Source organism: Hemiscyllium ocellatum, chromosome 28 (assembly GCF_020745735.1).
Source record: "Hemiscyllium ocellatum isolate sHemOce1 chromosome 28, sHemOce1.pat.X.cur, whole genome shotgun sequence".
Classification (NCBI taxonomy): domain Eukaryota; kingdom Metazoa; phylum Chordata; class Chondrichthyes; order Orectolobiformes; family Hemiscylliidae; genus Hemiscyllium; species Hemiscyllium ocellatum.
The window spans coordinates 38,811,997-38,826,149 of record NC_083428.1 but is presented as its reverse complement, the minus strand read 5'-3'; the positions used below and the strand labels follow the sequence as shown (position 1 = coordinate 38,826,149).

At 42.7% G+C, this 14,153-nt stretch overlaps 1 protein-coding gene across 1 annotated transcript in view; it reads right to left on the bottom strand.

The window, feature by feature from the left end:
- The window catches only part of LOC132828968 (receptor-type tyrosine-protein phosphatase delta-like), a 481,828-nt gene that overhangs the window by 27,656 nt on the left and 440,019 nt on the right, over positions 1-14,153 (bottom strand). The window contains exons 31-32 of the mRNA XM_060846203.1: positions 6,674-6,852; positions 1,796-1,922 (exon numbers count right to left, since the gene is read on the bottom strand). Coding sequence (XP_060702186.1) covers positions 1,796-1,922; positions 6,674-6,852 — 306 coding nt within the window. The remainder of the gene's footprint in view (positions 1-1,795; positions 1,923-6,673; positions 6,853-14,153) is intronic.

Here is a 14,153-nt window from a genome sequence, read left to right as displayed (position 1 = left end):
AAGTGGTTTTTCTTTGTAGATGGGCAGAGATAATGAGCAGAGCAGTTCAGGCAGCATCCGAGGAGCAGGAAAATCGATGTTTCGGGCAAAAGCCCTTCATCAGGAATAAAAGGAATTTTATTCCTTTTATTCCTGATGAAGGGCTTTTGCCCAAAACGTCGATTTTCCTGCTCCTCGGATGCTGCCTGAACTGCTGTGCTCTTCCAGCACCACTAATTCAGAATCTGGTTTCCAGCATCTGCAATCATTGTTCTTACTTAGAGATAATGAGCAGGATATGCTACTCACCACTGACCACATACTTGGCATCCTCATATGGATATTAAGTAGGTTTTTGTAAGGAATGCTAAAATTTGTAAAAGGTGGAATGTGAAAACAAAGCAGAAATGATGAATTAAATTTACAGCCTCTGTGTGGTCTGTACAGTTTAGGACCACACTGGGCAGCCTTCCTATCTGAATAAAAACAATGACTGCAGATGCTGGAAACCAGACTCTAGATTAGAGTGGTGCTGGAAAAGCACAGCAATTCAGGCAGCATCCGAGGAGCAGGAAAATCGACGTGTTGGGCAAAAGCCCTTCATCAAATAGAGGCAGAGTGCCAGCAGGGTGGAGAGGTAAATGAAAGGAGCCTCCCTATCTGGAAGTGGTTGGTGAATGAATCTGTTTCTGCTGTTTTAGATGAGCTAAAAGAATGCCATAGCTGAGAGTTGTTTTCTGACAACCTGCTCCAATTCATTGAACATCATGTGTCACAGGAACAGTCTCAATGTGCTCACTATCTTATTTCATTACTGAGCTACAGACAGGACAAAGAATATATTTTTACATCAATCATTAAGTTTGTTTAAACAAAAAAAAGGTTAATCTTCACCCAAGATTTCCCAAGGTCAGGAAGGACATAAGCTTTTCTTTGAACAAATGATCATTTTTTGATGAACTGAGGCCCTATCTTAACAAAATATCCACTGGATGATAATATAAATAGACATAAATAAATCAAATGTTGCACTGTTGGCTGAAAGCATGCCTTCACATGGAGGATAGTCACAAGGCAGCTGGATGCTATGATGATGAAGTAATAGATTTGTTTTTTTTACAAAACGTACTAGTTGGCTGAATAGTTTTGCAGTTTGAACCACTTTGCAATCTTCTCCTTTTGAATAGTGAAGTCTCCTTGTGACAAATGCTGTACCCAGTTGACGGGGCACCCATTTTTTTTCACCAGCGTTGCTCATGTCAATTACTAGAAGGGTGACCTACGATTTCTCTGACTTGTTTTCTACAGAAAAGCACTTTCTTTCTGGTTGGTCAGGGCCGTTCTCACAGGTATGTAGCCAAGCTTGAGAATTGAATGATTGCAGGATTAGAGGCCAACACTCAACAACCTTGTGGCAGAATAGATAGTATTACCACCTTGAGGTCAGGTTCAAGTCCCATTTCAGGACTTGATGGCCATGAAAGGCATAGCCAAACAGCTAGATTATCAATTTGTAACTCTTTCAGATATACCCCACGGCAGGCAGTAAAAGTGGAAGAGTTTCCTGGTCAGAAGAACCACGTGGTAGCTGCAAAGTAACAGTTTCCACACATTAAAAGGTTCCAAGCACAGGTTCTTGCCACCACCAAAGGCATTCCTCATTCTGAGGGTCTACCTCACACAGAGCAAAGCTGTCAGTATGACTTCAATCTTCTGCTGCTTCAAATAATTTAAAATGGAGAACGAATCAATCAGTTGCAGAAAACTGGAAGAATGGATATATTTAGGACCTGCTCGTGAACTTGATGCTACTTACCCGTCCCATTTCTCGGAGTTTAGTGAGCATGACAACAATGGTGGAGTTGTTCTCCCACAACATTCTCCAGAAGTCCTCTGTAGTCTCTGCCAAGGGGCCCTGTGTGGCTATGTAGGCTTTCTGTTGTCTGTAGGTAAGAAAGAGAAAACTTTAATTAGGATAAGAGACATTGTCTCAACAGTGAGCAGAGAAATCATTCCATCCAAAGATGATAAAAGGTAATGGCTGAAGTGCATGCTCTCTGCGAGATACTTAATTGGGTGCAATAGAGAAGGGTTACATGAGTGCAAGAGAATCCAACATATGGTAAAATGCACACAGTTTGTGGCCAAGATTAAATGGAACAAGCAGAGTCCATGATGGAGTAGAATGTCAAACAGCACCAAAGGAGTTGGCTGAATGAGCTTGTTCAATGCATTTACACATTTAACCCCCAACAGAGAAAGAGGCCATTTTAATCTGCAAAAGGAAAGGAGCAAATTATCTACCATCGTGGGCTCATGACACAAAGGGTAGGATTGGCATGACCTTTGAAGTAGCTAGCAGAGACTGGACGTGGAAGTCCCATCTTCATTTCCAACATACCCAATTTTGACAACATGGGGAGCATTCTGAGAAATCTGAACTCAGCAAGACCACTTAAACTGTGAGCAGAGGTCAATATCCAATGCACAGTGTGGGAGTCTCCACATTGATTGAGTACATAAAAATGATTTAAGAAGGACTGATAAGGTCCATTTAAGAAGGATTTAAAATCCCACCCCTCTTTTAAAATGAAAAAGACAAGACTGCAGCTGCCAGTAAGAATTAACAATAAGTCACATTCAGAGTTGTTTTGATTGACAGGCCATCTGAATGGGACTAGGAAAAAAAAGTATTACCATCTGGATGTAGTGGAGTCCTTTTAATGTGGTGGTAGTGTCCCTACCTTTGAGACAGTAGAGAGACGTGTCACAACACATCTGAACAAGTTGATTAAAACAAACATATCTGCTTGTGTAGTTTCAGGAGAGTTCCTTGCTGACACACACCAAGGCTATTATTAAGCTATTGTGAATGCTTGGCTGTATTGCAAAAAATGTAAAACTCATTATTTTACTTGGGTTCAAAGTTTGAATAAGAGTTTAAAGAGTTTATTCGGGATATTTAAAAGTTTTGGATGGGTTTTGTAAATGGAGTTTTCTTAGTCTCTGGTGAGGATGGATTAGAGATGGAATAGATTTGTTTCAGATTTTATTTTCTTATTTACACAAGATTCTCTCAGAGTGAATACTGGGAGAATGGCTATGCAGGGGTCATGGGTGTATGGGGGCCATAGGGAGGGTATGGGGGGAGGGATGGAGGAGCTTGGGATGAAGGGCCTGCTGGTGTTTGAAACAAGGGGGATGATGTTTGGGACAACCTAGTTTTCTCAACAGGTGATTCGAGAGAGCCTGTGATTTGATTGACAGTTGAAGGTCAGAGGTCACCGTAATTTGGCAAAAGCTGTGGGGTAGCTGGAAAGTGCCCTGAGGTAGTTGGTCAAACAATAGCATGCTCCGTACACTGTTGGGGCAGAGTGAGTACTCATGAGCTGCCAGCATAGGCAACACTTGTACTTGGTAGATCAGCAATATTTCCTCTGCTGTTGGTACTTTGTCAGCTACCAATTTAAAGAACAGGTGGCTAACTGCTAAACTGTGGAATAATTGCTAATTGGCTTGACCTGAAAATGACTGCTTGTATAATCATATTGATTTGTTTTGCTTTTCTCCCAACTCAACTAGAGGCAGGCAGTGAAGCATTTCCACTGACAGAGAGGATTTGTTTCTTCTTTCTCTCTCCAGACTTTTTTTTTTGAAAATCTGTCAACTCTAGTGTCCGTGAGCCAAATGTTTTCTACAATTAAGGGTAGCCAACCTTCCTGTACTGTCTAGGAGTCTCCCAGAACAGATTAAAGATCTTGCAGATGACCCAAGAGAAGGTATCTGAGTCTGATTGTATTGCACTGATGCTCTACTCTCAGATCCTGCATTGTTTTGCCTGCCCTTGATCTTGAGGTACAGCTGGAGATTTTCCCAGCATTCTTGTGGCAGCCTTTTGCCCACATGGCTGAAGGGATGCCCTCAAACCTTGTGGCATTGCAGGAATTTCCTCAGTTGCCAGGTCCCTTACATCAGTAAGTTAGGCAGCAACCAACCACCACTCCTAACTTGGACAGGAACCTGGCTTGATCTCATTCTCAAAATGAAACTGAACTTTGCCATGTTGACAGAAAGGTACATGGTCCTTGACACAAGCTCTCTAAACTCTTTTCATGTTGACAGGCAACATCTGAGGTTGGTCTTTGCTTTTTGCTCCAAGCTTGAGATGGTGTGTTTGGCTGCCATCTACTGACAGAGAGGCACTCTGATTTGAAAAGCTGGAGGACACCTCACACCACAGTTCTGATGTTACCTCTGCCACAAACAAAAATGTTCAGGAAACCAAACTCTGGCTTGGAGTTTAACACAAGGCACCAGAGTCAACTGCTACATCAATTTGACAGTTGCCCATGAATTCTCCTTGTGCACCTTCCCTTACAGACTGAACCACACTCTTCCCTTCCAAGCTAGTTACTAACCTAGTGACAAACAATTCATTCCTTTCAAACAAACTGCTGATTGGCAAAGCTAAAGAGTTTGTCTTTCTGACAGAATTGTGGCACGAAACCAACTTTTAAAATACCAGGAATAATTTTGGAATTTGGCTTATCAATAAAACATTTGTTTTCCTGATTCTTTGATACAACTGGCAACAGGACGTATTAATGCTGTGGGTGGGGCAGATGCCAGATTCTAGTCACTCTTTTCAATGACTGTTCTTTGCTTCAATATTCACAGTTACAAGCTTTTCTGCAGAGCTAACTTGAATGAAAATCACAAACCAGTAGGGCCTCTCAAATCTCTTTAATTCTTTTTTTCCAATTAATGGATTGATTGTCTGAGTCTTTGTCCCATCAGTGGCCTGATTGAAAAGGTCAGTTGTTCAATCATGTGTTGTAGTAGAGAGGGGGCCCCTGATTCATGAATGTCTGACTCAAACGTTTATACTGGTGAAAGCAATACCATATATGGTTTTAAAATTTAAAGGCCCATCATACGAACATTTCCTGTCATTATGAACAGCTGCTTTCCATTCTGAATTGTGCACTGACATGCGAACAAATTGACTTACGAACATGATCCATGAAGGAACGTGGTAGCTGCCTCTACAGGGGGTGGCATGGTGGTTCAGCGGTCAGCACTGCTGCCTCACAGTACCAGAAACCCGAGTTTGATTCCAGCCTTGGGCGACTGTCTGTGTGGAGTTTGCACATTCTCACCGTGCCCGTGCGGTGTTCCTGTTTCCTTCCACAATCCAAAGATGTGCAGGTTAGGTGAATTGGCGACCCTAAATCACCCATAGTATTCAGGGATAAATGTAGAGTAATAGAGTCGGGAATGGATCTGGGTGGTTTACTCTTCAGAGGGTCGGTGTGGACTTGTAGGGCTGAATGGCCTGTTTCCATACTGCAGGGATTCTAGCTCAGTGCTCAACAGGAACCAAAATCCACTGTCCACTAACCAGACTTGACCAAGAAACAGTCATTTTTCTATCTGGGTGTCACTCAGCACTTATATTATTTGCCCTGCCATTATATTCTTTGTTTTCATTTAGCAGTGGCCGATTTTCATGAATCAACTCATTCATAATATGGTGGATTGATCGAAAGTGAGAGATTTAAATTTATTTATTATGGGTTGGTAGATTTTGGATGACTGGGAATCCAAACCCTGAGCAAGTCTAAAGTCCGGTGGGACATTGGTCCCAAGGATGCCAGATCTGGGGCACTGGATAGGTATTAAGATTTGTAAATATTGGTTGTGGAATAACATTAAAGTACAGCTCGGACAAGACCACTGGCAAAGCTGACAGGTGGGCCCTCCTTCAGCACTGCAGCTTTCCTTCCCTTGGGGTGCCAAAGCATATCTCTATTAAAGGCAAGTGGGAATTTGGGGAGTGAGTCAGAGGTTGGCCATTGTCACACATTCCAACTAACTGGATCAGTAGCAAAAAGACCTGAAGGCAAATCCTTCTACTAGCCAACACCTTGTAAAGGTCCTGATGAAATGGATCAAGAGAAGGAAGGAGATATGTTTAAAAGAGAAACTTGTGACCTTAGAAAAATGGGTATCATGAACATAGGCCAAAGGCTCATTGAAGAAATACATCATGGGAAATGGCACTGGGTGTTGCAGACCAGGAAAACCCAGGATTTCACACTTAATGTCAACATTCCAAGCTCAGGGAAGGGAACGAGTGAAAAGATCATCTGGAGGTGACCTCAGCTTGATGCATGGTTGACAGACAACAGCTAAAGGTCAACACGGGATGGGGACGTTGTATACGAGTTAACAACTAATTGGAGTCACGTGAGAAATCAGTAGCAGGCATGGTTCCACTGTGCTGTCAATCCTGACTGAGTTACAAGCCACTGCTAACACTAGAGAGAGAAAGCACCATGGTTCTTCAGCATTGGGTTAATTATGAAAGAAGATCTTTGCTCAGCAACAGTTTGTGTGCAAAGCCTTAGGTTGACTGCTTTTAAGCTCCATGCCTTTAATTGAAGTTCTCTTTTGCCAGATGACAGTTTTTCCTGCTATGGAATATGTTGGGCAACATGTCCAACCTATTAATAATTGTGTGAAATTGTTTAGAATTTAAAAACTCAATCTCCTGTTGCGACAACTGTGCTTCAAACTGCACAACAGATGGTTCTGAAAATTTCTCTGTAAACCTACAGTATTTAATAGAGAATTGTGGCAAGCAGTCGACAATGGAGGATTTTCCCAGGGTTCCCCGCCCCCGGGCACTTACCTGTACCCATCGATAAAGCTAGCGTTGATATAATCAGAGCCCTCCACCCCACGGATTGGCTGTAGACACACTCTCGTCGTCTCATACGGCATAATGTTGACAAGGCGGTTCTTGAACTTATTACATGGAAGATTGGCACTTATGAATCTGGATGTGTGAGCTTTGGAATTGGCCAGGCGCTGGAAAAGAAAAGCAGATGAGAATGAAGGCAGAGGCACTGAGTGAAGCGCTCCTTGTGTCCGACTGAAAGGCTGTCTCCTCCTCCACCAGCTTTCCCCACCGCCACCAGGACCTACTCTCTGGTTTGATACTGCTACCCTAAAGCCAGCCATCACAGAGGCTGGTGAAGTGGGAACACATACTGACTTGGCAAAACTTCACTTCGGTTAAACTAGACCATTAACAACACCAAGGATGGATGACATTCTGAACTCCTCCCATATACAAACACCTTTGACAACTGGGTTCACTCTGATCGGCTATCAAGCAGGCAGCTGGATCATTCCAATTCCTTTTCTGAGGTGTCCGTTCTGGCCTCACCCTGACAGGATAGCAGAGGTTGGGTGGGATTGTGACAACAAACCCATCTTGATGGTCCAGCTTTCTCCTGAAGGTGCTGCAAAGCTTAACCATGAAGTGAGAAATTCTCATTCAGGTGAAGTTTCACTGACCCTTTCAAGTCCATACCCCTCAGTGCCACAACAATATTGAAAACAACGGATTCAAGTAGTGAAAGTAAAACAGGTAAAATTTCCTGCCGCTTTTGTTTGTTTTTTATTCAGAGAATCCTGCGACCCTGCTGAGTATCACTGCTACTATTCTCCGAGCTGTGCAATGGGGGGAGCAAAGTGTAGACTGGTTTTGTCATGTTTCGGATCAGCTGCTCCATCAGGAATGGTACAGTGATTTCCCTTCTTTCTCTCGCACATCCTCTTGTCACATCACAGAGCAGTGCATTAGAATGCAAGGGAAATTAATATTTAAGATGTAGAAACAACATTCTTTAAGAAACCGGGCAGATATCAAAAGTCTCACACATGGGTTTTACTTTTAAAGATGACTGTGCTCCATTGCTGTGGTAATCAAACTGTGTGCTCTATATGTTACATATTGTCCTGAATCCCATCATCCTTTAGTGTTTAAGCAATTCATTGCTTTTTGTTCTTATTTACTGATTGCTCTGAATTTTGTAGAGTTTTGGAAAAGGTTTTCCTCATTAATGGCTAAGTCCTAAATCCAAATATCAATATCTGCAACGACTAACAACTGATGCTGGATGTGCGTTAATCAGAATGATTGATTTAAACTTAATATGTGGGCTCTCAGGCACCATAGAGTGACTAAAGAAAATAAAAGCCTTAGAGACTTCCATTCTCATCATCTGAGGGACTGAAACTACTTTTCATTGTACTCAAAGTGGTAATGTAACTTTTTAAGTGTGTGAGCTACGGTTCAACCGCAATCTGTCTTCTGGGGGTTAAATCATGATTTCAACTGTTAATGACCAAAAGGCTGGTTTCAGACTAATTTTGGAAATCGCTTGGTTCACTGTCTGGCCCCATTGTGTCATTCCTGCTGCACTAATCAGCCGGCTAGATCATTGCTGGTAATAAACATCTGCAGCAATTGGAAATCGCTAATATTGGTATCCTGTTGACTGTCTTGACTCCAGGTGACTAAACTGGACTAAGTTGCAACTCCTATTTGTTTTTGAACATGGAAGTATTTCTCCTGACTCCGTACATACATACATTCTCTCTTTTTCTCTCTCTCTCTCTCACACACAAACATGCAATCATTCTGCAGGGGAAAACTGAAATCAGTGCAAGACTCCCACTCCCAATTATTATTAAATTTAGGATCAAATTCTTCTGTCTGTCTGTCTGTCTCTCTCTTTGACCTTTACTACTCCATCAGTTTCTCTAGTGTCTAACCAAAAGAGCTAAAATTTCCACGTGAAACCTCCCTGCTCACAACTCACCAAGGCTCCTTTGACAGCATCTTCCAAACCTGCAGCCTCTACCATCTAGATGGACAAGGGCAGCAAATAAGACCATAAGATAATAAGCAATAGGAACGGGAGAAGGCTGACCAGCCCCTCGGGCCTGCCCCATCATTCACTAGGATCAAGAGCTGATCCATTATTCCTCACATCCACTTTCCTCCCTTTCCCTAAAACCTTTGGTTCTCCTACTTATCAAAAATCTACCTAACTCAGCCTTAAATACATACAGGAACCTCTGCCTCCACAGCTTTCTGTGGCAAGGAGTTCCAAAGACTCTCAACCTCCGAAAGTAAACATTCCTCCTCATCTTAGTCTTACACTGGCACCCGTTTATTCTGAGATGATGCAGTCTTGTCCAAGACTCTCCCATGGGGGGAAATATCCTCTCAGCATTTACTCCGTCAAGTCTCTTAAGAATCCGATAGGTTTCAATGAGATCATCTCTCATTTCCACTAAACTCCAGCAAGTACAGTCCCAACCGGTTTGAGCTTTGATCATAAAACAATCCCTCCATACTGGGGAACATCTGAGTGAACCTTCTGTGAACAGCCTCCAGTGAATAAGGGGACCAGAACTGCTCATAGCACTCCAGATGTGGTCTCACGAACACCTTGTACAGTTCAGTAAGACTTCCCTACTCTTATACTCCAACCCCCTTGAAATAAGGGCCAACATTCCATGAGTTTTCCTGATTTCCTGCTCCAGCTGTGTGCTAGCTTTCTGTGTTTTGTGCACAAATGCCCTCAAGCCCCTTTGCATTGCAGCTATCTTCAACTTTTCTCCATTTCTCTGGTCTTTTCTTCTCCCTTTTAAAATGAACAACTTGGCATTTTTCCACATTATATTCCACTTGTCAACTTTTTCCCCACTTACATATCACTATCTCCTGTAAACTGTTTGTATCCCTCTCGCAACAAGCCTTTCCACCTATTTTTGAGTCATACCTGCAAGTTTTCTTCCAAGTCAGAATCCATCCTTATTTGGAATTATACCACAGGTCCTTCAGTGTTACTGGGTCAAACTTCAGAATTCTCTCCCTACCTGTGCTCTGAATGTACATACCCATCATGGACTGCTACAGATTAATAAGACAGCTCACCACCACTATCTCGAGGACAATTAGACACAGGCAATAAATGCTGGTACAGTCAGCAATGCTCACATTGCATTAATGAATTAGAAAGAGTCACTTAAAATTGTTTTTATTTTCCAGATGCTTCTTAAAATGTGCCTGTTTTTGTCATTAGTCTCCACGTGTAAACCTGGTGTCAAATTTTGTTTAACAGTGCTCTGGTGAAACACCTTGGAATATTTTATTATGCTAAAAGGCATTATATAAAAACAAGTTTTTACAGTTATTGTTGCGTCTTGGCTCACATGAGGAAAATTTATCTCCTGGGGAGCTGCCTCTGGCCAGTCGATTTAAATTGATTTTACAATAGCCAAGTATTCCATTGCAAACCTCTTGAAACAGTTACTTTGAGTGAACTCAACCCAATCTCAAAACCACCCCCAATAGTTAAGGTGGAGATAAATTTAATCTGGCAGCAGGAAGGTTATTAAACTGGTGCTGGGGCTTGTATCAATGATTCCATGGGTGGTCTGGGACTGGTAAATGCACATGAACAATCGCGACTTGCTGGAGGGTCTGAGATAGGTCTGTGGCATTTCAGCTTTCGTTTACAATTCCAAAGGCTTTTGGCTGCACTTCACCATCAGGGATCATTTTGAGAAGAGTCTTCAAATCCCTGCACATTCACCAGGTTTCAACAACAACCTGCCCTGGAGAGGACTGCCCCCTCCCTGCTTCACAACAATTCTCCACACAGACATGCTAGCCTGGTTTTATTTTACGTTTAAGGATGGATCTAGTTACTGGCACTGATTGGTAGCTTTGGGATAGTGAAGATTGCAGCTCCCAGAAAGTCAGAGTTAATCAAGTGTGGAGCTGGGAAAAGCACAGCTGGTAAAGCAGCATTAGAGCAGCAGGAGAATCAACATTTCAAGTTGTGACCTTTCACCTGATGAAAGGCCCCGACCTGAAAGGTTGACTCGCCTGCTCCTCTGATGCTGCTTGACCTGCTGTGCTTTTCCCAGCTCCACACTTCACCTAACCAGCTTTGACCATCTGCCTGCCATCCTTTAACTTGATGGTGACCCCCATCTTCTAGTCAGGAATTGATCATCTGGGGAATATCACTTTGAGTAGACTGTTTCCCACACTCTGTGGGATTTTGACCCCTAGTACTGTTTATCCCACTGCCCCCATTCCAATGACTGGTCTTTCCCGATTAGTCCCTGCCACCTAGAACTGCTTTCTAAATTGCTGTTGTTAACTGCCACTGTCTTCAAAAGCTACCTTAAATGTCCCTTTATTAACATCATGACATGCCCTCAGTGCTAAATTTCCTTCACGTCTTGTTTGACTCGAAATGTTAACTCTCTTTCTCTCTCCACAGATGCTACAAGACTTAGGGAGATCATTCAACATTCTCTGTCTTAGTTCCTTGCTTCTCTCTTTCTCCATACTAAAATGCACATAAGCATCAATTCCTTATTTATAGAACCTGTTATAAGTTGCACCTTCTACCGACAGTACTTGGCTGTAATAGCGTAATCTTATCTGAGTAGGACTCTTGTTAACTAAGTACAGCAAGGCAGAAAATTAATCATACTCTGACCAGGCAACCGTATCTTATACTAACTGTCCCACTGCATGCAAACACACATTTCTCCCACTTTGATATCCCCATATTCTGCATCTACAAGTTACTGAGCTGTGCAGATTTCTTATCTTCTGAATGCAAGCTCACAACGTTTTACCAAATAAAACTGAATTTTTAGGAAGCACGTAATTGGTACAGTACAGATAAGGAGTGCCATTGATTGGAAAACTATCTCTAGGTTCCTATCCCAGATTAATGAGATGAAAGTATTTGCAGTCTTCAAAGCTTAAAAATGTGTTGCTGCAAAAGCACAGCAGGCCAGGTAGCATCAAAGGAGCAGGAGAATCAACGTTTCGGGCATAAGCCCAAGCTCAGAGTTGAATTTATGTTGAGTTGCTTTGACTAACTTCTGTGAGATTTGGACTCTTGATGCCTCAAATTTTTCCTGGGAATGACTTTTAATTGTAGATTGGCCTGATTTGCTCACACGATAGCCACTGCTCCTCTTAACCAACGGGCTATGATCTGCTGTGCTTTTCCAGCACCACTCTAACCTAGACTATGATATAAAACATCAGGTGGGTGTTCTCCTGAGACTGCAGTACATTATTGAAGCAGGGTTAAGGGAGCTGAACTTGCATCTAACTACACTCTACTTGATCTGGAAGAACTTGATATTGAAAATAGGGATGTAAGAGTTGCATTGCACTTATAGCTTTCACCATGTTGAGTGTGGAAACATACCAAATTTAATAAATGAATCTAACTGGAAATCCTGCAAAATATCCTTTGAAAAATCAAGTGTCAATATTGTCTGACTTTATATAAGCTATCAAATATAATGCCACATAGTTCCAGTTAATTCACTGATATTCACTCTTAATCAGTTGGGAGCATTTGTGTGAGGCAGTTGTTAGTAGCTTCCAGTGCTGAGCATGAAAGCGGAGCTGATATTTTAGTGCAATATTGAGGGAGTGCTGCATTGTTGGAATTGTCTTCTTTCAGACAACATTGCAAAGCGAGGCTTTGGTAGCCTGCTCGGGTCGATTTAAAAAAATCTCTTGGCAGGCTCAACATTTCGAGACAAAAAAACTGCAGATGCTGGAATCCAAGATAGACATGCAGGAGGCTGGAAGAGCACAGCAAGCCAGGCAGCATCAAACTTTGGGGTGTAACCCTTCTTCAGGACTGCTTCTTCAGGCTCAAAGTTCCACCCTTGCCCACGATCACCACAAACAGATTTTTGTGGTATATCGGACTTTTGACTTTATAATTTCCTGATTCAATAAGGGTACCATTTCTGGGATGAGAGCTTAAGCAGGATCCCAGTCGAAACTCTCGAGCATAGAGTCATAGAATCTCTATAGTGTGGAAGCAGGCCATTCTGCTCATCAAATCATGGGCAAAAGGGATGTTTTCCCACTGCTTTGGCTAGTCTTTAACCCCCAAATGACACATGAAGATGGTGATTGAGCCATTTATCTCCTGGCTGTTTGTAGAAACCTTGCTGTGGCAAATTAATTATTGCATTTCCCACATTACAAGAGTCCTTGAAAAGTTCTTCATAGTTTATGAAGTATTTTGGGATGGTCCAAGACATGATTAGATTACTTACAGTGTGGAAACAGGCCCTTCAGCCCAAGACGTCCACACCTACCCGCAACCCACCCATACATTTACCCCTTACCTAACACTACGGGCAATTTAGCATGGCCAATTCACCTGACCCGCACATCTTTGGACTGTGGGAGGAAACTGGAGCAAACCCACAGAGACACGGGGAGAACATGCAAACTCCACACAGTCAGTCGCCTGAGGCGGGAATTGAACCCGGGTCTCTAGCGCTGTGAGGCAGCAGTGCTAACCACTGTGCCACCGTGCCACCCACATGATAGGCTGCTACATAAATGTTAACACTGTTAGAGTTAGTTAACAAAAGTGCATGTACACCTCATTTAGTTATGATCTTCCGTTTCAGGAGGGATTGCACTGGACGAATTGTCTAAGGAGAAACTGCAGTAGTCCTCTGCCTTTTGATTTTGCTATGCAAAGATATGGCAAGACAATCGGTTCAATTGTCAGGCTGTTCTCCGTTAATTGATCTTAGCCAGACAGGCATTCCTGTGCCAGACAGCAGAAAACTCAGCCAGTGTTCCCATTCTCTAGAACTATCTAGCGACTTCTGGAAAAAGGGTCTGTCAGATGAAGATTGAATTGCGCTTGACTGTAATGTCCTCACAATCCATCTCACACTGGGTTTACAGATGTAGAATGGCCATTCTGTGAAATCATTCAGGATGACCAATCATCAATGGAATCTTGAACACAGAAATTTTCTAGGGTTCAACCTGCCCATGGCATTAAGCGGCATAAATAGGACATTGAAGTTGCTGGAAGGGCAGCATGTTCCTGCCCCAATTAAAAGGGAGTGGAAAGAACCAGGGATGGTCTTCCCATTCCATCATGAATTGAGGCCCTGAAACAGGCCACTAATGTCCACTTAAAGACTGCTGCTGCATTCAACCAGTGGTAGGTAAGTGATTCACCAGGCAGGAAGTCTGAAAAGCAAAGCCTGTTTGTGGGGTTGCTTGCAACTTATAGGAGGGGTAGCCCCTCATTCAAAGGCAGAAGTGGGGACTGCAGATGCTGGAGATTAGAGTCAAGATTAGAGTGGTGCTAGAAAAGCACAGCAGCTCAGGCAGCATCCAAGGAACAGGAAAAACCAACGTTTCGGGCAAAAGCCCTTCCTGATGAAGGGCTTTTGCTTGAAATATTGATTTTTCCTCATTCAAAGATGTTCAGTGACTG